General features: G+C 44.0%; 1 protein-coding gene across 1 annotated transcript in view; it reads left to right on the top strand.

The window, feature by feature from the left end:
- The first annotated feature begins 13,314 nt into the window (after nucleotides 1-13,314).
- Nucleotides 13,315-22,030, top strand: part of LOC112265611 (protein C-ets-1) — a 45,725-nt gene continuing 37,009 nt past the window's right edge. The window contains exons 1-3 of the mRNA XM_024443106.2: nucleotides 13,315-13,445; nucleotides 14,727-14,821; nucleotides 17,519-17,675. Coding sequence (XP_024298874.1) covers nucleotides 14,753-14,821; nucleotides 17,519-17,675 — 226 coding nt within the window. The 5' untranslated portion in view covers nucleotides 13,315-13,445; nucleotides 14,727-14,752. The remainder of the gene's footprint in view (nucleotides 13,446-14,726; nucleotides 14,822-17,518; nucleotides 17,676-22,030) is intronic.

Here is a 22,030-nt window from a genome sequence, read left to right as displayed (position 1 = left end):
AATCTTCTTGAAAAGATCAATACTCAACCATGAGGTGTTGAAGACGAACAAACTGCAAGTTATTAAAAAATGCAATAGATGGAAGGAGGGTAGTATAGACAACCGACCAAAAAACAGTTGGCCAACGATTACAATCGATCCTAAATAACTTCCTGGACAAAATATTTTCCTGCAATAGTGAAGGTGTAAACTTAGCAGTAGAATGCCTGAGCAGTTTATTTGACCTATCAGCTAACATATCAAATAAATACAATTCTAGCAGAAAACCTAAGAAAACTAACAATGAGAAATGGTTTGATGGAGAAGAGCCTAGAAAGAAATTCAGAAACCTATCCAACCAAAAACACAGAGACCCCAAAAAACAGAACCTACGCCGTCACTATGGGGAAACACTAAAACAACACAGAAATACACTAAGAAAAAAGAAGGAACAACATGTCAGAAAACAGCTCAATGTGACTGAAGAATACATAAAATCAAATCACTTCTGGGAGAATTGGAACACACTTAAAACAACAACAACACGAAGAGCTATCTATCCAAAATGGAGATGTATGGATAAACCACTTATCCAACCTTTTCCGCCATATACAGTTGAAGTTGGAAGTTTACATACACTTCGGTTGGAGTCATTGAAACTTGTTTTTCAACCACTCCACAAATGTCTTGTTAACAAACTGTAGTTTTTTCAAGTTAGTTAGGACATCTACATTGTGAATGACACAAGTAATTCTTCTAAAAATTGTTTACAGATTATTTCACTTATAATTCACTGTATCACAATTCCAGTGGGTCAGAAGTTTACATACACTAAGTTGACTGTGCTTTTAAACAGCTTGGAAAATTCCCGAAAATTATGACATGGCTTTAGAAGCTTCTGATAGGCTAATTGACATCATTTGAGTCAATTGGAGGTGTACCAGTGGATATATTTCAAGGCCAACTTACTCAGTGCCTCTTTGATTGACATCATGGGAAAATCAAAAGAAATCAGCCAAGACCTCAGAAAAATAATTGCAGACCTCCACATGTCTGGTTCTTCTCTGGGAGCAATTCCCAAATGCCTGAAGGTACCATGTTCATCTGTACAAACAATAGCACGCAGGTATAAACACCATGGGACCACGCAGCCGTCATACCGCTCAGGAAGGAGATGCGTTCTGTCTCCTAGAGATGACCGTACTTTGGTGTGAAAAGTGCAAACAATCCCAGAACAACAGCAAAGGACCTTGTGAAGATGCTGGAGGAAACAGGTACAGAAGTATCTATATTCACAGTAAAGAAAGTCCTGTATCGACATAACCTGAAAGGCCGCTCAGCAAGGAAGAAGCCACTGCTCCAAAACCGCCATTAAAAAAGTCAGATCAAATCAGATTTATTTGTCACATACACATGGTTAGCAGATGTTAATGCGAGTGTAGCGAAATGCTTGTTTACGGTTTGCAGCTGCACATGGGGACAAAGATCGTACTTTTTGGAGAAATGTCCTCTGGTCTGATGAAACAAAAATAAAACTGTTTGGCCATAATGACCATCGTTACGTTTGGAGGAAAAAGGGGGAGGCTTGCAGGCTGAAGAACACCATTCAAACGTGAACCACAGGGGTGGCAGCATCATGTTGTGGGGACGATTTGCTGCAGGAGGGACTGGTGCACTTCACAAAATAGATGGCAACATGAGGATGGAAAATTATGTGGATATATCGAAGCAACATCTCAAGACATCAGTCAGGAAGTTAAAGCTTGGTCGCAAATGGGTCTTCCAAATGGACAATGACCCAAAGCATAGGATAACAAAATCAAGGTATTGGAGTGGCTATCACAAAGCCCTGACCTCAATCCTATCGAAAATGTGTGGGCAAAACTGAAAAAAACGTGTGCGATCAAGGAGGCCTACAAACCTGACTCAGGTACACCAGCTCTGTCAGGAGGAACGGGCCAAAATTCACTCAACTTATTGTGGGAAAATTGTGGAAGGCTACCCGAAACGTTTGACCCAAGTTAAACAATTTAATGGCAATGCTAACAAATACTAATTGAGTGTATGTCAACTTCTGACCCACTGGGAATGTGATGAAAGTAAATCATCAAATAAATCATTCTCTTTACTATTATTCTGAAATTTCACATTCTTAATAAAGTGGTGATTCTGACTGACCTAAAACAGGGAATTTCTACGAGGATTAAATGTCAGAAATTGTGAAAAACTGAGTTTAAATGCATTTGGCTAAGGTGTATGTAAACTTTCGACTTCAACTGTAACAAAGAACCAAAAGCAAACACATATTCATGATCATTTGCAAAACTTAGAACCAGCTATTAACCACTGGATTCTCCAATTATATTGTATGAGCTACAGAACAAAATGCAAACCCTCCAATCCAAAAAGTAATGTGATGTTGATGGTTTACTAAACAAAATGATAAAATATGCAGACCACATTCTTAAACTCTTCAGCATCATCCTCAGTTCTGGCATATTCCCCAATATTTAGAACCAATGTCTTATCATCCCAATCCACAAAAGTGGAGACAAATTTGACCCCAATAATTACCAATGGATTCCGCATCAACAGGAACCCCTGAAAAATCCTCAACAGCAGACACCGATAATGTTCTGAGCATATGTGAAATTGGCTTTTTACCTAAATATTGTATGACAGACAAGGCATACACCCTACACACTCTAACTAACAAACAAACAAAACAAAACAAAAGCAGTCTTCACATCCTTGACTGATTTCAAAAAAGCTTTTGACTCGATTTGGAATAATGGACAATGGTGTTGCATACAATATTATAAAATCAATGTATGCAAACAACAAGTGTGCAGTTAAAATGGGCAATAAACACATAGATTTCTTTCCTCAGAGCTGTGGGGTAAGACAGGGATGCAGCTTGAGCCCCACTCTTTTCAACATATACAGTATATAAATGATTTGGCAAGGGTACTAGAACATTCTGTAGCACCCCGCCTCACCGTACTAGACTCGGAAGTCAGCACGTAGCCTAGTGGTTAAGAGTGCTGGGTCAGTAACCGAAAGGTTGCTGGTTCAAAATCCCTGAGCCAATAAGGTAGAAAAATATGCCATTCTGCCCTTGAGCAAGGCAGTTAACCTCCAAAATGAACTGCTCTCTGGGTGCCAATGACATGGATGTCGATTAAGGAGCCCACTGCACCTCTCTGATTCAGAGGGGTTGGGTTAAAAGCGGAAGACACATTTCGCTTGAGAAAAAAACTGAGCAGACTGGAATGCTATCTGGCCCCAAACAGAGAATAGAAAGTAGCAGAATACCTGACCACTGTGACTGACCCAAACTTAAGAAAATCCATGACTATGTACAGACTCAGTGAGCATAGCCTTGCTATTGAGAGAGGCCGCCATAGGCAGACGTAGCTCTCGAAAGAAGAAAGACTAGGTGCCCACAAACTGAGCTGCACTTTCTTACCTCCTGCCAAAGGTATGACCATATTAGAGACACATATTTCCCACAGGTCACACAGACCCACAAAGAAAACAAATCTAACATTGATAAACTCTCATATCTGTTTGGCAAAATCCTGCAATGTGCACTCACAGCAGCAAGATTTGTGACCTGTTGCCATGAAAACAGGGCTAACAGTGGAGCACAAATAACATTGTAAATACAACCAATACTTATCTGTTTACTTATCTTCCGTTATTATTCATACTACAACTATTTGCACATTGTTAAAAACACTGTACATACTGTAGATGATAATATAACATTTGAAATGTCTTTATCCTTTTGAAACCTTTATGAGTGTTTTTTTACCTTTAATGTTAACTTTCACTGCTATGCGGATGACACACAGCTGTACATTTCAATGAAACATGGTGAAGCCCCAAAATTGCCCTTGCTAGAAGCCTGTGTTTCAGACATACGGAAGTGGATGGCTGCAAACTTTCTACTTTTAAACTCGGACAAAACAGAGATGCTTCTGTTGAATCTGACAATTAATCTTAATGGTTGTACAGTCGCCTCAAATAAAACTGTGAAGGACCTCGACGTTACTCTGGACCCTGATCTCTCTTTTGACGAACATATCAAGAATGTTTCAAGGACAGCTTTTTTCCATCTACGTAACATTGCAAAAATCAGAAACTTTCTGTCCAAAAATGATGCAGAAAAATTAATCCATGCTTTTGTTACTTCTAGGTTTAGACTACTGCAATGCTCTACTTTCCGGCTACCCGGATAAAGCACTAAATAAACTTCAGTTTGTGCTAAATACGGCTGCTAGAATCCTGAGTAGAACCAAAAAAATGGATCATATTACTCCAGTGCTAGCCTCCCTACACTGGCTTCCTGTCAAGGCAAGGGCTGATTTCAAGGTTTTACTGCTAACCTACAAAGCATTACATGGTCTTGCTCCTAACTATCTCTCTGATCTGGTCCTGCCATACATACCTACACGTATGCTACGGTCACAAGACGCAGGCCTCCTAATTGTCCCTAGAATTTCTAAGCAAACAGCTGGAGGCAGGGCTTTCTCCTATAGACCTCCATTTTTATGGAATGGTCTGCCTACCCATGTGAGAGACGCAAACTCAGTCTCAACATTTAAGTCTTTACTGAAGACTCATCTCTTCAGTGGGTCATATGATTGAGTGTAGTCTGGCCCAGGAGTGTGAAGGTGAATTGAAAGGCTCTGGAGCAACGAACCGCCCTTGCTGTCTCTGCCTGGCCGGTTCCCCTCTTTCCACTGGGATTCTCTGCCTCTAACCCTATTACAGGGGCTGAGTCACTGGCTTACTGGTGCTCTTTCATGCCGTCCCTAGGGGGGGTGCGTCACTTGAGTGGGTTGAGTCACTGATGTGATCTTCCTGTCTCGGTTGGCGCCCCCCCTTGGGTTGTGCCATGGCGGAGATCTTTGTGGGCTATACTCGGCCTTGTCTCAGGATGGTAAGTTGATGGTTGAAGATATCCCTCTAGTGGTGTGGGGGCGGTGCTTTGGCAAAGTGGGTGGGGTTATATCCTTCCTGTTTGGCCCTGTCCGGCGGTATCATTGGATGGGGCCACAGTGTCTCCTGACCCCTCCTGTCTCAGCCTCCAGTATTTATGCTGCAGTAGTTTATGTGTCGGGGGGCTAGGGTCAGTTTGTTATATCTGGAGTACTTCTCCTGTCTTATCCGGTGTCCTGTGTTTGAATTTAAGTATGCTCTCTCTAATTCTCTCTTTCTCTTTTTCTTTCTTTCTCTCTCTCGGAGGACCTGAGCCCTAGGACCATGCCTCAGGACTACCTGGCATGATGACTCCTTGCTGTCCCCAGTCCACCTGGCCGTGCTGCTGCTCCAGTTTCAACTGTTCTGCCTGTGGCTATGGAATCCTGACCTGTTCACTGGACGTGCAACCTGTCCCAGACCTATTATTTGACCATGCTGGTCATTTATGAACATTTGAACATCTTGGCCATGTTCTGTTATCATCTCCACCCGGTACAGCCAGAAGAGGACTGGCCACCCCTCATAGCCTGGTTCCTCTCTAGGTTTCTTCCTAGGTTTTGGCCTTTCTAGGGAGTTTTTCCTAGCCACCGTGCTTCTACACCTGCATTGCTTGCTGTTTGGGGTTTTAGGCTGGGTTTCTGTACAGCACTTTGAGATATCAGCTGATGTACGAAGGGCTATATACTGTAAATAAATTCAATTTTATTTGAAATTTGATTATGAGTACAATACTGTACATTTAAAAAAAAAAACATTTGGTTGATGTTATTTTGTGTTTCCTCTCACTTTTGTTTATTGTGTATTTAACTTGATTTGGTAATGTAAACAACATTTTTAAAAAAGCCCCTTTGAATCAAATTGAGAGAGAGAGAGAGACAGAGTGGGGGGGGGCTAATCAAAGAGAGTGGTGAAAGGAGAGATAATGTGAGGGGAGGCAAGGAAGGATGGAAAGAAGAAGGGGGGAAGACAGAGAGCAGCCCCTTTCCTCACAGAGAGATTCACGGTAAAGGATGGTCTATACATTCTTAAAACATAAACTCTGGGATAAAAATACCCCCGGCGCTGCACGGTAAGGGGATGGGAGGAAATTGTGTGGGGGGTTAGGTGGGCATGGGAAGGGGAGCCAAGTGGGACAGTCAGGAGGAAGCTAGTGAGAAACTCTACTCCGGAGGACGGTTGTGATGGGATAAGACTGAATGTGAGTGAGAAGGGGCGAGATGGAGAGGAGATGGGATGGGGGGGGTTGTAATTTAACCCCTGGCTGTATCTATATACCTCCACAGGACAAAACCAGGACTCAAATGAACTATCCTGTCATTAATTACAGGCTCTGGCTCTGTAAACACTTCTCTAAGCCTGGCCTGATGGAGGGGAAGGAGGGAGTGGAGGGAGAGGAGGGAAGGGAAGAGGGAACCAGGGGTTAGGGGCTTCTGCTTTTCTCAGGATGAGCTTTAGCAGGCCTCCATTGTTGGGAAAGTGTGTCTTGTCTTGAACTCTGCTATTACAGCTGGAGTACCTGCAGTATTGTGGAGGGTTGTAGAGAAAAGTTCACATCCATTCAGATATGTTAATGAAATCAAGGCCTGGTAAGAATAAGGGAGAGTATGAGTGAGGGGTGGCAGGAGTGATGTATTTCCCTGGGCAGACAGGAAGACAGTACAGGCTCTGGACTGGACACTACCCAGACCCTGGTGAAAATCACTCACTGACAAGCAGCAACGTCTTCCCTCTCATCGCCCTGCAGTTGATAAGCCTCGCTGCACCTTCACAGATCACAGCGTAGATGAGCTGAGTGAGGCTGACAGATCTGCTTGTGCCACTTATGTTGCTATCAGTGCTAACACAACTGGACTAGGATGGAGTTACTGATTGTCCAAAACACACCGAAGAGGGAGTCACAAGGGAGGCTGTTTTACACTGTCATCTCCCTCTTTTTTCAAAGCAAGCAAGCACCTCCAGCTGACCCCTCTCTCTCATCCTCCTCTCCAGCCCTCTTCTCTCTTCACCAGCTTTCTTGCACGTCTCTAATGAGAGTGTGTTTCACAAGCATTCAGAAAACCCCTCTTCTAACTACATGGCAAGCAGTTCTGGGCGGCTAATGAAGAAGAATAGCTAGTGCTGGCGCTGGGACTGGGGCCCAGGCTGGGGCTGAACAGAGGAGGGGGGGGCTGCGTGGGTGTTTGTTTTGGAGCTCTGCCAGCAGCTTATCAAGGGCACGCTGGACTGAGCATCTTGTTCTCCCTCCACTTTACTCCGTCTCCCGTCTGTCTCCCCCTTCTCTCATCTTTCTTTTCTGCTTCTTGAGCTAGAACTACGTTTAATGCAGTTAGTTAACTCACTGAAATGTTTCATCACACTGTTGTATTTGAAAAGAGACATAAGGAGGGGATGATTTTAATCCCTGTGTTGCAACTTGCAGTCACTTGGTACATTTGATGATCTTGAATAAAAATTCTGAGAACAAACATTCTATTGGGTCAAAATCTAACTCTGTACACGTGCCACCATCTCCAAAAATGGCAAGTCAAGTCCATACATGTGAATTGCTCTTCTAAAAGGTTTTACTTTTACTTTCTGGTCCTTCACTCAAGAGGTGAAGTGGGAAGCATTTGTTTTAATAGTACTGTGACAGTGTCAGTGTCATATTTCAAGACAACAACTTGTCTGCTGAGCTGAGCAACAGTCAACCACTATCCTCTGATCCCAGGTCAGATGCAGGGAACAATGCTCTTCAGATTGAACTAAACACAGTCCCTGACTGGGGGGGTGGGGCGGGGGGGCATGTGATGCAGACTCAGCATGTGATTCTGTGGAACCGGGTCTGTCAAGGCAACGCTTAAACAGAAGATCCCTGTCCTGGGTACAGAAACATGAACCATCTGGGGCGAGTGCACGCTCCCAAACTATCAAATACTGAGGATGTTAGTCTGATTTAGTAGCCCTATTTAGGCCTGTTTAGACAACTTGCCAAAGGGATTGGTTCCTTAATTAAAGATAATATATCTCCCAAGACCTCTGCTTCATAGTCAGACTGCAACAAAGTCACAGTTCTTTGGGTCAGAGTGTGACCTAACCTATCTATCCACTGCCACTTCTGTATAAACCCACTCAAACCAATACAGAGAGCCTTTCCATGACTTGAGTATTCATTGAGTTTAGTACTCCAGTGTTTCTTTCTTTTTACCAATGCCAATATAGCGTCTCAGCTTTTTCAACGACCTAAAACTCTACCATAGTGATCGCACATTGATACTGTCATAAAACACTACATCCTCACTTTAGTCATTTGAATTGTGTTTTTAATCTAAAAATATCTCGGCAAGGAATAAAACATGTTTTGAGCAGAAAGATTAGGCCTCTGCCTCTCAAAGCACCACATCTCGGAAACAGAAACACACAGGAACTCAAATAGACGTTCTCCTCATAAAGAGCTCCTTCTTTGTAGTTGGCCTAGCAACATCTGCGGGGCAGTTTCTTCGGTGGGGAAAGGATTCGGGCGTCATATCAAAGAAAATGGCCATCTCCTGTGTGAGGGGAGCGGGAAGAGAACTCCCCATTGTCATTCTCTCCCCTGAAAGAGACAAACGCAGCCCAGGCAGGTTTACCTAGAGCAATCAGAACACTGCTAATAAAATACCTTTAATACCACCTGTCAGCTCTATCTCTAGAATATTCAAAAATGAGAAAGTGAGACAAAGGTTTCTTGGTCTACACCCACTCAACATACCACAGCATACCATTGGGGAGAGAGGGGGGGGGGTGTTGATTAAAACAATATTGGGAATTGGGATGACAAAGGCATACTGTCAATGAGGCGACATAAGTACAACACACAGGACTGAGAGATCTTCTAAATTATATTCTTATTTTTAATTCAGCTTTAATATTTAATATTTATTTAATATTGCAGATAGATTGTAGTTTCCATCAATGTAATTGTGTGCATTATTTCCAATCCCCCATATATTTGTTTTGTAAATATATATACAGTACCATTCAAAAGTTTGGACACACCTACTCATTCAAGGGTTTTTCTTTATTTTTACTATTTTCTACATTGTAGAATAATAGTGAAGACATCAACATTAAGAAATAACACGTATAGAATCAGGTAGTAACCAAAAAAGTGTTAAACAAATCAAAATACATTTATATTTGAGATTCTTCAACGTAGCCACCCTTAGCCTTGATGACAGCGTTGCACACTCTTGGCATTCTCTCAAACAGCTTCATGTGGTAGTCACCTGAGATGCATTTCAATTAGCCGGTGTGCCAGTCAATCCGGCCTGGCACACCTGCCAGTTTCTTCAAGTGCAGTCGGAAAAACCATCAAGCGCTATGATGAAACTGGCTCTCATGATGACCGCAACAGGAAAGGAAGACATAGAGTTAGCTCTGCTGCAGAGGAAAAGTTCATTAGAGTTACCAGCTTCAGAAATTGCAGCCCAAATAAATGCTTAACAGAGTTCAAGTAACAGACACATCTCAACCTCATCTGTTCAGAGGAAACTGCGTGAATCAGGCCTTCATCGTCAAATTGCTGCAAAGAAACGACTACTGAAGGACACCAATAAGACGAAGACACTTGCTTGGGCTAAGAAACACGAGCAATGGACATTAGAGCGGTAGAAATCTGTCCTTTGGTCTGATGAGTCCAAATGTGAGATTTTTGGTTCCAACCGCCGTGTCTTTGTGAGATGCAGAGTACTGTAGGTGAACGGATGATTTCTGCATGTGTGGTTCCCACCATGAAGCACGGAGGGGGAGGTGTGATGGTGTGGGGCTAGTTTGCTGGTGACACTGTCTGTGATTTATTTTGAGTTCAAGGCACACTTAACCAGCATGGCTACCTCAGCATTCTGCAGCAATACACCATCCCCTCTGGTTTGCGCTTAATGGGACAATCAGGACAATGACCCAAAACACCTCCAAGCAGTGTAAGGGCTATTTGACCAAGAAGGAGAGTGATGGAGTGCTGCATCAGATGACCTGGCCTCCACAATCGCCCGACCTCAAGCCAATTGAGATGAATTGGGATGAGTTGGACTGCAGAGTGAAGGAAAAGCAGCCAACAAGTGCTCAGCATATGTGGGAACTCCTTCAAGACTGTTGGAAAAGCATTGCAGGTGAAGCTGGTTGATTGAATGCCAACACACTGCAAAGCTGTCATCAAGGCAAAGGGTGGCTACTTTGAAGAATCTAGCATCTAAAATGTATTTTGATTTGTTTAACACTATTTTGGTATGATTCCATACGTGTTATTTCATAGTTTTGATGTCTTCACTATTATTCTACAATGTAGAAAATAGTAAAAATAAAGAAAAACTCTTGAATGAGTAGGTGTCCAAACCTCTATATGGGAATATGGTAGGGTTAGGGGAGTATAAAAATTGTAATAATGCTAACCCTACCATATTCCCATATACTCCCCTAACCCTACTATATTCCCCTAACCCTACCACCCTAATTGGAGTAAGTTAATGGACAACAACACTTAGGATTTTACTTCCAGGTTATACATTCCATTTACATTTTGCAGACAAGTATACTTTACAATAGTTATCTTTTGTTTGTTTTGAATCCCATCCAGCTACCCACAACCCCTTCCATATATCTCTGAAGACCATCCAGTTTTGATTTCTATTTGCCATATATTTTTAACTGTGCTGTTTCACAAAAGTTCTGAACCTATATACTGTACATTTTACTGATACAGTATATTTCAGTCCCACCCTTCAGCACCACTCAACTCTCCCATTATAAGGGCACAAGGCGAGACACAGATGCAGACACAGGAGGCAGATGGTTAGAGTGTTTGTAGTTTATTTATAATCCAAAAAGAGTAGGCAAGAGAATGGTTGTGGACAGGAAAAAGGCCAAAACCAGAGTCTGAGTCCAAGAGGTAAAAAGTAGCAGACAGGCTGGATGTCAGAGCAGGCAGAAGGGTCAGGCAGGCAGGTACGAAGTCCAGAACAAACAGGCAAGGGTCAAAACCGGGAAGACTAGAAAAAGAGAATAGAAAACAGGAGCACAGGAAAACACACTGGTTGACTTTAAAAATAACAAGACGAACTGGCACAGAAAGACAGGAAACACTGGGATAAATACACTGGGGAAAATAAGCAACACCTGGAGGAGATGGAGACAACCACAAGAACAGGTGAAACAGATCAGAGCGTGACACCCATCTAACTTTGAAAAACATCCAGGTTTGATTTCTATTTGCCATAACAATATTCTTACTGATTTACTCATGTTCTACTGGCTCATCTGGAGAGCACTGATCTTACCTTTCACTTCAGTTTAAACACAATAGTTCACCCAAAATCTTAGTTTGTTAGATGTTTTTATACTTCAATAGTGTTCCAACTTTACCATGCCAATCCTGTGCCAGTTCACTGAGGACTGAGACCTGCAGAACTCTCCTGATGCCTATAGACAACAGATGGTGTGGAAATGGGTTCAGTTTGACTTCAAACCACGTTTGAGGTATGAAAATGTCTGCCAAACTTTGGGTGAACTATTCCTTTAATACCCAGAAGGGTCTGTCTGATGGCCTAGTGACTAACAGTAGGGTAGACTTGGGCTTCATGCAGAAGAAGACGTAGCTAACCATGAAGCAAAAAAAGCAAACAGCCATCTCAAAGTAAAACATAGTGAAATAAATAACCAGAGTACATGCAACTGTAGTTTCACTAAGACAAAAAACAGGATGGAAAAAATGAACGTCAAGTAACACCATGACTTTGGTGAAAGGTACAGTTGGCAATAAAAAAAGTTCCTACTCTTTGAATTATGGGGCTTACTGGTGGTGATGGCATGGTGTTCACTGTCTGTTTAATGTAAAGCATGAATGCAGTTGAGCCAGAGAGAGAAGGAAAGAGTGAGAGAGAGTGACTGAGCGTAAAAAGGTGGCACAACAATGGCATGAGGTTAAGTGATGAGAGCTGCTTCATGTGGAGCAGAAGTGTATTGGGGCCTCCCCTTTGAACTCCCAATGCCGATAATTGAAACAGCATTGAGGGGGCATTAGAATAGATCTGGATCGCATTCCTGCCCCTTTATTCAATTTATCTCATCAGAGAGGCGAGCCCGATCTCCTCTTTTCGCATGGCAATTACTCATCCCCTCCCCTTTTTGCCCCCGACGTGTTGTCCATCTGTGCCCTGAGGGGGCCAGGGGAGAACAGGGGGGGCCGGGGGGCCGAGTCAGAGCTTCAAACGGGGTGCTGAGAAAGCGCAGATCACGCGCCCCATCCCAGCTTGCCACTGGGCTCCTCATCTACAGCACTCCTTCACGCCTCTCACCTTGGACTTGAACAAGATGTACTTTAAAGAGGCGGCATCTGCCAGGGGCTTGGTACTTTATCATTCAAACAAATGTTCTACCAGGGTCAGGAGAACATCACAGAGTCACAGGGTGTTTCGGATGAGTCGCAAGTGTTGAGTTGATAAATCCCTGCTTTTCGCATTTCACCATCATGTTTTCCAGTAGAATGCTTTTTTACAGATAGAAAAATACTTATAGTGCAGTTAATAACCAAATGAATAGATACATATCATGTTGTTTCCTGTGTATCACAGCACCCTATCAGATACAGAGGGCTTGTAGACTTCCTGGCGTGTGGAATCACCTCTTCTCATTTCGCAGACTACTGGCTGAGGTTTCCGTCAAGGCTCTAATCAGCGTCACACACGCATGGCCTGGGATGGGGCTGAACGGCGATGGGGCACCAGCCACTAGAGAGCTGTGGAGGGGCAAATAGATGACAAATATTCAGGAACCAGATACCTCTCAAAGGTATCCTTTATAGACCTGGAGGCAGCCATGTGCCGCAACTACATGTGCTGTTTGAGACACCTTGGTGGTGGCACACTGTTGATGAGCACATGCCTTCTGACACCAGGCAGGATAGAAAGGGCCCTTGGCTTGTATGTCCTAACAACTGACTGACCACTCCCTAGGTCTCACCCTTTCCTGACACTTCACTAATGTGATACTGTGTGGCCTGTGTGCCAATAATTGGGGACTTTTTCCAGGCCACACAGGAAGCCTATCCATTGTCACCAAGTACCAACTACACCTGCAAAACCAAGCGAGATGATCATATCATTGGCTTGATGGTAATAATTCAAGATGACACTGAAAAAAGTCTATATGATTGACAAACCTGCATAGGACTGATGGTGAAAACCCAGATGTGTCACTAAACAATAACACGTTTTTCTATTTGGAGTAACAGTTCGGGTACTCAGCGATTGTGTGGAAAACCCCAAAGGGAATTTGAGTGGGTCTCGGTATGATTCGAGGGTGGGACTTAAATCCGGCAAGTGCATATTCCTTCCTCCTTGGATTCACTATAAGCCCAGGTACAGCATCAGTGCATTGAGTCTGTCTACAGCTGAACTGTCACAGCCAACTAGCCTACAGAGCGCACCACTCAACCAACCTGCAGGAAGTTTCACTCACAACACACGGTAAATTTATACTCTTACCAATTTTACAAATCCAGTAGATATATGTTGGTAGAAAATAATATTGTTTACATATAAATAGGAGAAACAACAGGAGTGTGATGTGTCTGTCGGGTTGTAAAGCTCGCTTTGAAGTGCAGTCGTGCTTCCCGAGAGGAATGCTGTTGGAGCGTGAATGAACTGTGCAATCTGGTGCATTTTGAACTAAACGGAGAAGACCGCGTTCATTTGAGCAAACCTACGTAAAAAATAGTTTTGAAAAAAATGTTAATTACAGCTTAATAATATTTGTGGTATATCTGCATTGATATGCAATAGCATATCACGTGCGTATCTGTTTGGATTATCTGCTGTGTCATTGGCCATTGACCCAGTCATTTGGAAAATATGTTTATATAAAATGTTTTACCTCACAATACACCTTGAATTGATTGCTAACTATTGGTGTCCTAATGTAATTTTGTGACTTTGGCTGCAGAGATTTATGATACATATTTTCCTCTTGTAGTCAATTACAATAGTTATCACTTATCACAATGATAAACTATTTGTGATGTGTGGTAAATTAAGGCATACATTCGAGGCCACTTGTCCCTACCCACGTTGTCTGTCAGCTCCCCTGGAAACGCTCTCCTCTCAGCTGGGTTCCTGTTCCCCGTCTGTTGATGTTTCTACTAGTAAACACATGATAATGAGATGCCCAAAGTGAGTGGGAGGAAAGGAAGGAGAGTGGGAGGGAGGGAGGGACGGAGGAGGAGGAGAGCACTAGGGAGGTAAAGAAGGGGGGGATCAGGCAAAGAATTATCTATCAACGCTGGAGATAGTGTGACTTAACATGTTCAGCCCTGAATATTGAAAAAGCTGCCTCATATAAATGTCCAAATATGGAGACACACTAGCAACTGAATTCATTTTAATCTTGACTGGGATGTTGTCAGCTAGAATTTAGTATCTGTTATTGCATTGTTGTCCATGCTAATTTATTATTTATTTTTTGGCCCATGCAAAGAGGAGGAAATTATGAAGTTGTTATTCATTAAAGATCCTCTATTTCTAAACGCATTTCCATCAAGTGATTATGTCATTTAAAGTCAACATTGCAAAAAGGAAGAATTATCGCAATGTTGTTTGGGATGTCTGCATTAGATGTTACACAGGGCAGTGTGGGTGGTGCCACTCTGTAGAACTGTGGTGACAGCTTATTGTAGTCACACACACAGTGTAAACAGTGTGTGATTGATAGGGGCCCCGCCTCGGCTGTTTGTATGCTGATCCCTTCCACAGGCCTGCTGCTCCATCCAGACCCCAGGATGAGTTACTACATGGATCCAGTTTCCTCCTACTCGACCCTTCACCCCTGTGACCGTCTGGGCGCGATGGTAAGACCTCGACCACCATAAATCACACTCCTGTTACAGCCTGTGGACGGGCTAGCTACCTACCACATGCCACGGTGTAGGAGGAGTATGCAAGTGTGTGTTAGCAATGCACCTCTGGATTCCATCAACCTTCTGCAACACTGGAGCGTTGTTAAGTTTACTATAAAAAATCGGCACTTTATTTGTCGTTAAAAAAATGCTACTATCAGTTATTCATTCTAGACCACTATGGACCAGAGGTGAATGTAAGGTTAACATTGTCTTGGGAGGCTGGAGTGGAATAAGAGATGGACGATGAAGACCAAGGTCTGAAACCAATAGTTTCAATCAACACTGCTCTGCAAAACAATTATTACCTCCTAACCATATCGGCAGTAAATACTTAGAAGTGCGGGGCCCAACCATCACTGAGTCTATTTGGAGTGATGCAGAGCACCCTCACAGGAAAACACTTTACCATGTAATACCATATTGATGTGCTATAGAGCAGGTTATTTAGGCTATTTGTAAACACAGTCTTTTTAACACCATCCAAATGAAAGGACCATATGAATACAGCCTGTCAGATCACAGGAATCAGGGACATTGGGATTCCTGTCAGGTGAGCTCTGAAAGGTGAAGGCCGAGAAGCGCTGGCAGAAATGTTCCCATTTGTATGCAGAATGTAGCCCTGTTAGACAAAGAGGACGAGGTCACATGCAAATATCAACCCAACCTGGCTCTGGTACAAAACATGGAGGGATAAAGCTCCCTCGCCCCTAATTGGCTCAGGTGGTTCTGCATGCCTTTGAAATTGAGATTACTGTACCCGAGGCCAGACGTGGTCAAAAGGTGAACCTAGGATGCCACAGATTTTCCTATGAATTGACATGTATTAGTAGAGAAAGGTCCTCTGATTTCCCCGCCCTCTGCTTTTGTGATTTTCCATGTTATTCTGGATGCAAAGAGGTTGTTTATGTGAAAGAAATGGCCAAGGTTTCCATGTTTTGTGACCATGTCCTGTAAAATGAGACTGTGGAAGAGGCTGTAGTTGAATTGCCCCTGACTCTCCTACTTTCACATATCAGATGTGTGGCATCAAAGGTTCATCCACACAAGGGATGGAGGACTCATGGCAATCTACTTTTGCTGGTCCTCCAATATCACTTTAAAGCAGTGGAGGCTGCTGAGGGGAGGATGGCTCATAATAATGGCTGCAACAGAGCAAATGAAATGGCATCAAACAAATGGAAACCATATGTTTGATGTATTTGATACCATTCCACTTATTCCCCTCCAGCCATTACCATGAGTCCGTCCTCCCCAATTAAGGTGCCACACACCTCCTGTGCTTAACAGTGCCGATACGACTGCCCGCTTCCCCTGGCTATCACTCCCCTCTCCCTGCCAGACTGGACTGATAGTGCCGTCATCGGCCCACGTACCCCCTAGAGACTTCCCTAGATTAGACTCCATAGTCCCCTCTCACTATTAGCTGGCTGTAAAGCTGACAGCCTACTGATAAACCCGGCATCGCTTTAACAAGAGTCCTTATCAGATGAGCAGTCAGGTACCCTGATCTGAGGTCTCTACTCCTAGCCATGCCTGTTGTGAAGACCGACCAGGCGGTAGTCAGTTAAGTGGTGAGGTTACAGGAAACATCACTATTGTCCCTATGGTGAGCTGATAGAGCTGATAGATGGAAACTGCTACTGTAGAGGCTCCCATGCTTCTTGCTACTGGTCATCACATCCCTACCAGGTATGCATCAGATATCACTTTCAGAGTGTCACCAGAGTATGATCACCCATTTCTTGAAGTAGTGCATCAGAACTGCATCAGAACTGCATCATGTTCCATGTGCTTGCTTAGTGCGATTTTGAGTCAATGGAAAATGTTCTCAGAGTAGTCCTGACCCGTTATCTACTCTCCTGCTATTTCTTGTATCCACATACGTACAGTATTCCTATATGGTCCTCCTCCCAACTACTCATTCACTTTGGACTTCCCCTCAGTCCAATCTGAGGGGACAACAGATTGAAACAAAGATAAACCTATTGAATCCAATTTAGCCTTCATTTTATCTGTACTGAAAGTGCAAAACAAAACCATCTCCACTCCAAAATAGTATTTTTAAAACTCTAGCTTGGTCTCTCCCCCCTTACAATCGAGCTCATTGACATTCTTACAGTATGTCAGTAAACCTTTTACTCACATGTACAGTAAGCAAACACAGTTTAAAAGTAAACAAAATGTGAGGTTGAGATATACTGCATCTATGCCTGGCTGTTGCTGTGCAGTAGGAACCAGGTTAGGGTTGGGCGATATATCATCTTTTAAGGTATGGATCCACATACCGGTATGGATTTTTACAGTACTAAATATAAAGGTATTTTAATACAGTGTTAAATAAATGAAAAGTTCTACAAATTGGACTACTTCACTGTCAGGTTTGTCCTAGTTTGGTTGATTATAAAACTATCATGATGGAGAAAGCCCATTAAAACTACTTAGAATTCATTTGTTGCCATCCTAGGGTCATGCACTACTCATAAAACATTTAAAACATGTTATTCAGAAACATAAAATACCACCAAATACCACCATACTGTCAAAAATAAGAAACATATTGTGATATAATATTTTGGGCTAAATTACAAGCCCTAGACCATTTCCAGGCTCAGTTAGTTAACCCCCTGTTTTGTGTTGCCTTTACAGAGGCAGAGTGGAGGGGTGGCTATGGGACCACTGACCCAGCTCCCTGGTATGGTGGTTCACCCCCAGCAGCAGCAGCACTACCCCCCACCCAGAACCCTTTACCCCCAGGACATCACCCTTCAGGAGGTCCCCAATGGACACGACCTCATACCCACAGGTAGGAGCCAAAGTAAGCCTCTGACTAAGAACAAATCCTACAGAACACAGTTGTTTGCCTGTTTGTTCAGGTCACTGCACTTAATACAGTGAATTAAGCAAGCAAAGTGAAATCTGCCTTTTAAATTGCTCAAAGGAACACATGGATAGCCTCATATAAACAGAAACTATATTGGGGTAAAATGAAACTGAGATTGGGGATGAAAGAGATTGTTTATTGTGGATTAAGTGTTCACTACAAACAAATTACTTTGTGTGGAGAGGTGTGGCAAATTAACTGTGACTCACATACAGGCACACACACACACACCTCGTCCACCACATCTCACACACACACACACACACACACACACACACACACACACACACACACACACACACACACACACACACACACACACGCACACGCACACGCACACGCACACACACACACACCAGTCCAGGCAGTCTGTCTTGCTCCAGAGTGCTGCATACAGAGCGGCCGGCTGAGCAGCCCCGAGGCCCCCTGTGGGTCTCCTCCTCCCTGGGGACCATGGTGACGTTGACCCCAGGGCCGAATGCCTTTACCAGATGCCTCCTCCTCTCCTCCTCTGGGGACCTCCACATGCCCCGCATTTTTCTGCCTGCACTCTGCTTTTTTCTGCCGTTTATTTTAAACTGGAACATTCCTCCCAGTGCATTGCCTCTGTTTGACTCTGGCCTCCCTCTTTCTTAAGAGTGATTTATTCAGGGGACTGGGACACACGCCATGGGGGATTGGGGGGGTGGTGCTTAGGCCAGGCACCAGCTTTCTTCCGTCTCCTCCCAGGCTGGATGCAGGGGCACAGGGGAAAGGAGGACAAAAGGACAGCCGTCTTTTTCCCAAGCCTCTGGTTCCCCCCGGGGGATAAGGTCGGGGCTTGATCTGATGGGATTTGCTGATGTTTGTTGCTGGAGACACACTCCTTTGGAGCCTCCAGTGGTTCCAGTGCTAAACCGTTGACATAAACATTATCACATGGAAAAAAACGACCTCCAGTTGACCTCCTCTCCCTCCTGATGGTGATCAAGCAAACCACTGCCGTTCATTCGTCCGCGCAATGCAACCACCTGTAGACGCAATTAGAGTAATTTGGTGACCCCACAGTGTCATATACATGTTGTTGCTGTCATTGAAGTGTAGCCTCCCAGTGTATGGAGCTGAAACCTCCTAACCAGTAACCCTTGACATACTCAACTTCCTAAAACCGTTGATCTGACCTATATGTTTCTCAAACTAAAATATTTTGACTTCTTAACCACAGTCGTTCGAGGTCATCTCAATAACCTGTTGAGAAAACCAACTATATAGTAAGGATAGAAGTGAAGAAGTCTTCTTTGGCTGTCTGTGCCACCAGCAAACATGCTCTTCCTTTCCTGAAGCCATGCTCTACCGTGTGTGTAAGTTTGGCTTGAGACCACTTCTACACCTTGCTTAGCTTTGAACACATTTGCGTGTGCTTCCCTTTCATATTTTACAGCCCAAGTCACTGCGCACAATTAATTGGTGACATATTTCTGCTAATGAATATTTTGTCAGCTTTTACATGTTTCCTTTTGTGGAACCAATGCAATTAAACACAGATACCACCTCAACTGCTGTTTAGTCACGCTGACATTATGGAAAATGACTGCCTGTGTGTCAGCATCCATCTAGAATGTCCAATACAGTATACAACTTGTGAAGAACCTCTTTGTGTTTTACTATGTATACGGCCAATACAAACTGCCCTGGTTCTCTTTCATAGAAATGACAGCTAGGTGCACTGAGTACTGGGGCCGGTAATGAAAATGATCTCTACTTTTTTATAGAGGAACACAACTTAAAGTTTGAAAGACTGAGTTCCTAACACAGTACTGTAACACCCTTTTAGTTTACATCGCTTGGATTTATAGCTTGTTGCTACAGTAACTGTGAGAGAGACCTGAGAGCTGATGTGGTGAAGGGATGTTGTATGTTAAAGGGCATTTGCATGTTTGACCCTGAGCCCACTGTCACACACAGCTTCCTGACATCCGCCGTACCATAACCCCCCTCTCACTTTCCTCTCTTTTCCACTCATCTCCTTTCCAGTCTTCTCTGCTCCACTCTTCTCTTCTCCACTCCTCTCTTCTCCACTCACAGAAACCTAGCCACTCTCACACCGCTGGGTCTGATCATTAACACCCACTTATAGATTCATGATGTGTGTGCTGCACAGTCTCACTGAAACACAGAAACACAGACACACACATACACACACACTTTACTTCCGGTAGTCGCTCACACCCCACATAGTCCTTCATTAATTCACACCAGTTCTCTGGCATGTATTGTATTACTGTATCCTCCCATTCAGTAAAAAGCCCACTTCCACACACATCCACTCCCAGGCGCTCAGGATCTCACTGTACATTTAAACATCCACTCCCATTTAGAACACAGCTGTGATATGGAACCCAGGGACCATTGGCCTGGGTTTTATTTTATGTGATTTAACAGCTGGATAGTAGGGAGGGGGATGGTCACAGGGCCAGGGCTGAGGGTGGTGGTTTGGAGGGAGGGACGGAGGGAGGGAGGGAGGGAGGGAGGGAGGGAGGGAGGGAGGGAGGGAGGGAGGAGGAGAGTAAAGGAGTAAAGGAGGGGAGGGGGGAGAGATTGGGGACAGGGGGGGTGGGCGTCTTCGCCTCTGATGAGGGGCACGTCCTCACGGGCGCAGGCCTATTTATTTTTTCTAAGAGTAAACAAGCAGCCTGCGGGGGTCTGGAGGTTATGGGAAAGGAGGAAACAGCGATGCTAATCAGGCCGAAGCACACTTCCCCCAACAATAAAACAAAATGAGGGGAAAAAAGAGAGACAACTCTGAAGCAGAGGGTCGCAAAACAGCCCCACTTCGCTAGGCTATGTTTTTGTGAGGGGTTGTAGTAGTGACATTGACTTTGTTTGTAGGGATAGCTGATAAGCTGGCATTGGGCCGGGGATGGCACAGCCATTAGGCATATGTAAAAATGGTTCTCTAGAGAGCCTCTGTACATAGCTGCATAGACCAGTTCTGGTAAGGGTAAGTGGGGTCAATTCCTCTACGGTGACTAACAAGTGACCACATATACAGAACATTCAGTCTTCAAGGAAATACAGTACCATCATGGGAAGAGGTGATGCAACTAATGCCAGCTCATCAGAAAGGTGGAACATGTGGGTATGATCCAAGAAAAGACCTCTATTGTAAAAATGCTATTATGTGGCTTAGTAATACCTACTGTCATTATACGCGTATGAGTGTGTCAGGACTGAACAATGTGTCAGTGTAGATAATGGGAAATTAGTATATTGTTATTATCATAATGGTATTATAATCATATCACATTTGGTATATTGTGAGCTTTTACAGTCAACCAATGAATCCATCTAGTGATGTTAACACTATATTGTAATGCAGACCAGCTTATAATAAACAGGCTGTAGTCTAACTGGGGAGACGAGGGGCTTTCCTTTAGCTGCGGGTGGTGGTTGAGCTTCATCAGTGAGCTCTCTCTCTTTCTTTCTGTGAAAGAGAAGGTCGGAGGGATGGAAAGAAGGAGGGAGACCTGGGAGGCTCAGAGACTCCGGGGGAAGGGGGGGGGTAATTGAATTATTTGCACAATGGAGTGATGGGGGGCACGTGGTGGCGCTAATGGAGGAAGATACGTCTTTTTAGCGAAGGCAATTGTTCAGGAAGAGCTTTTGTTCAGGGAGGCCCAGAACCACCCCCAGCATACTCACTCAAACACACACAGAGTCGTGCATGTGCACACACACACACACACACACACACACACACACACACACACACACACACACACACACACACACACACACACACACAGCCTGTGGTCCTGTCCCTACTCGAGGCCTATGATCTCAGCAGAACTGCATCCAGTTTATGGCATCCCCTGACGGCTAAGAGACCAGTGTGCTGTGTGTGTGTGTGTGTGTGTGTGTGTGTGTGTGTGTGTGTGTGTGTGTGTGTGTCAATGAGTGATTGATCAATTACTCGCTAAGTGGTGTCTAAGCACAGGGAGGCCAATCCAGTCATGCCATACCCATTGGCTGGTACCAGCAGCAGGTTATTTCAGCTAGCTAGCTGTCAGTTAACCCCTGGTAGCAGCATCAGGTCCTTTCAACTAGCCTGGTGTCAGTTAACCCCTGGTAGCAGCATCAGGTCCTTTCAGCTAGCCTGGTGTCAGTTAACCCCTGGTAGCAGCGGCAGGGCCTTTCAGCTAGCCTGGTGTCAGTTAACCCCTGGTAGCAGCAGCAGGGCCTTTCAGCTAGCCTGGTGTCAGTTAACCCCTGGTAGCAGCATCAGGTCCTTTCAGCTA

This window comes from Oncorhynchus tshawytscha, linkage group LG13, assembly GCF_018296145.1.
Source record: "Oncorhynchus tshawytscha isolate Ot180627B linkage group LG13, Otsh_v2.0, whole genome shotgun sequence".
Lineage (NCBI taxonomy): Eukaryota > Metazoa > Chordata > Actinopteri > Salmoniformes > Salmonidae > Oncorhynchus > Oncorhynchus tshawytscha.
This window is presented reverse-complemented; position numbering and strand designations above follow the sequence as displayed.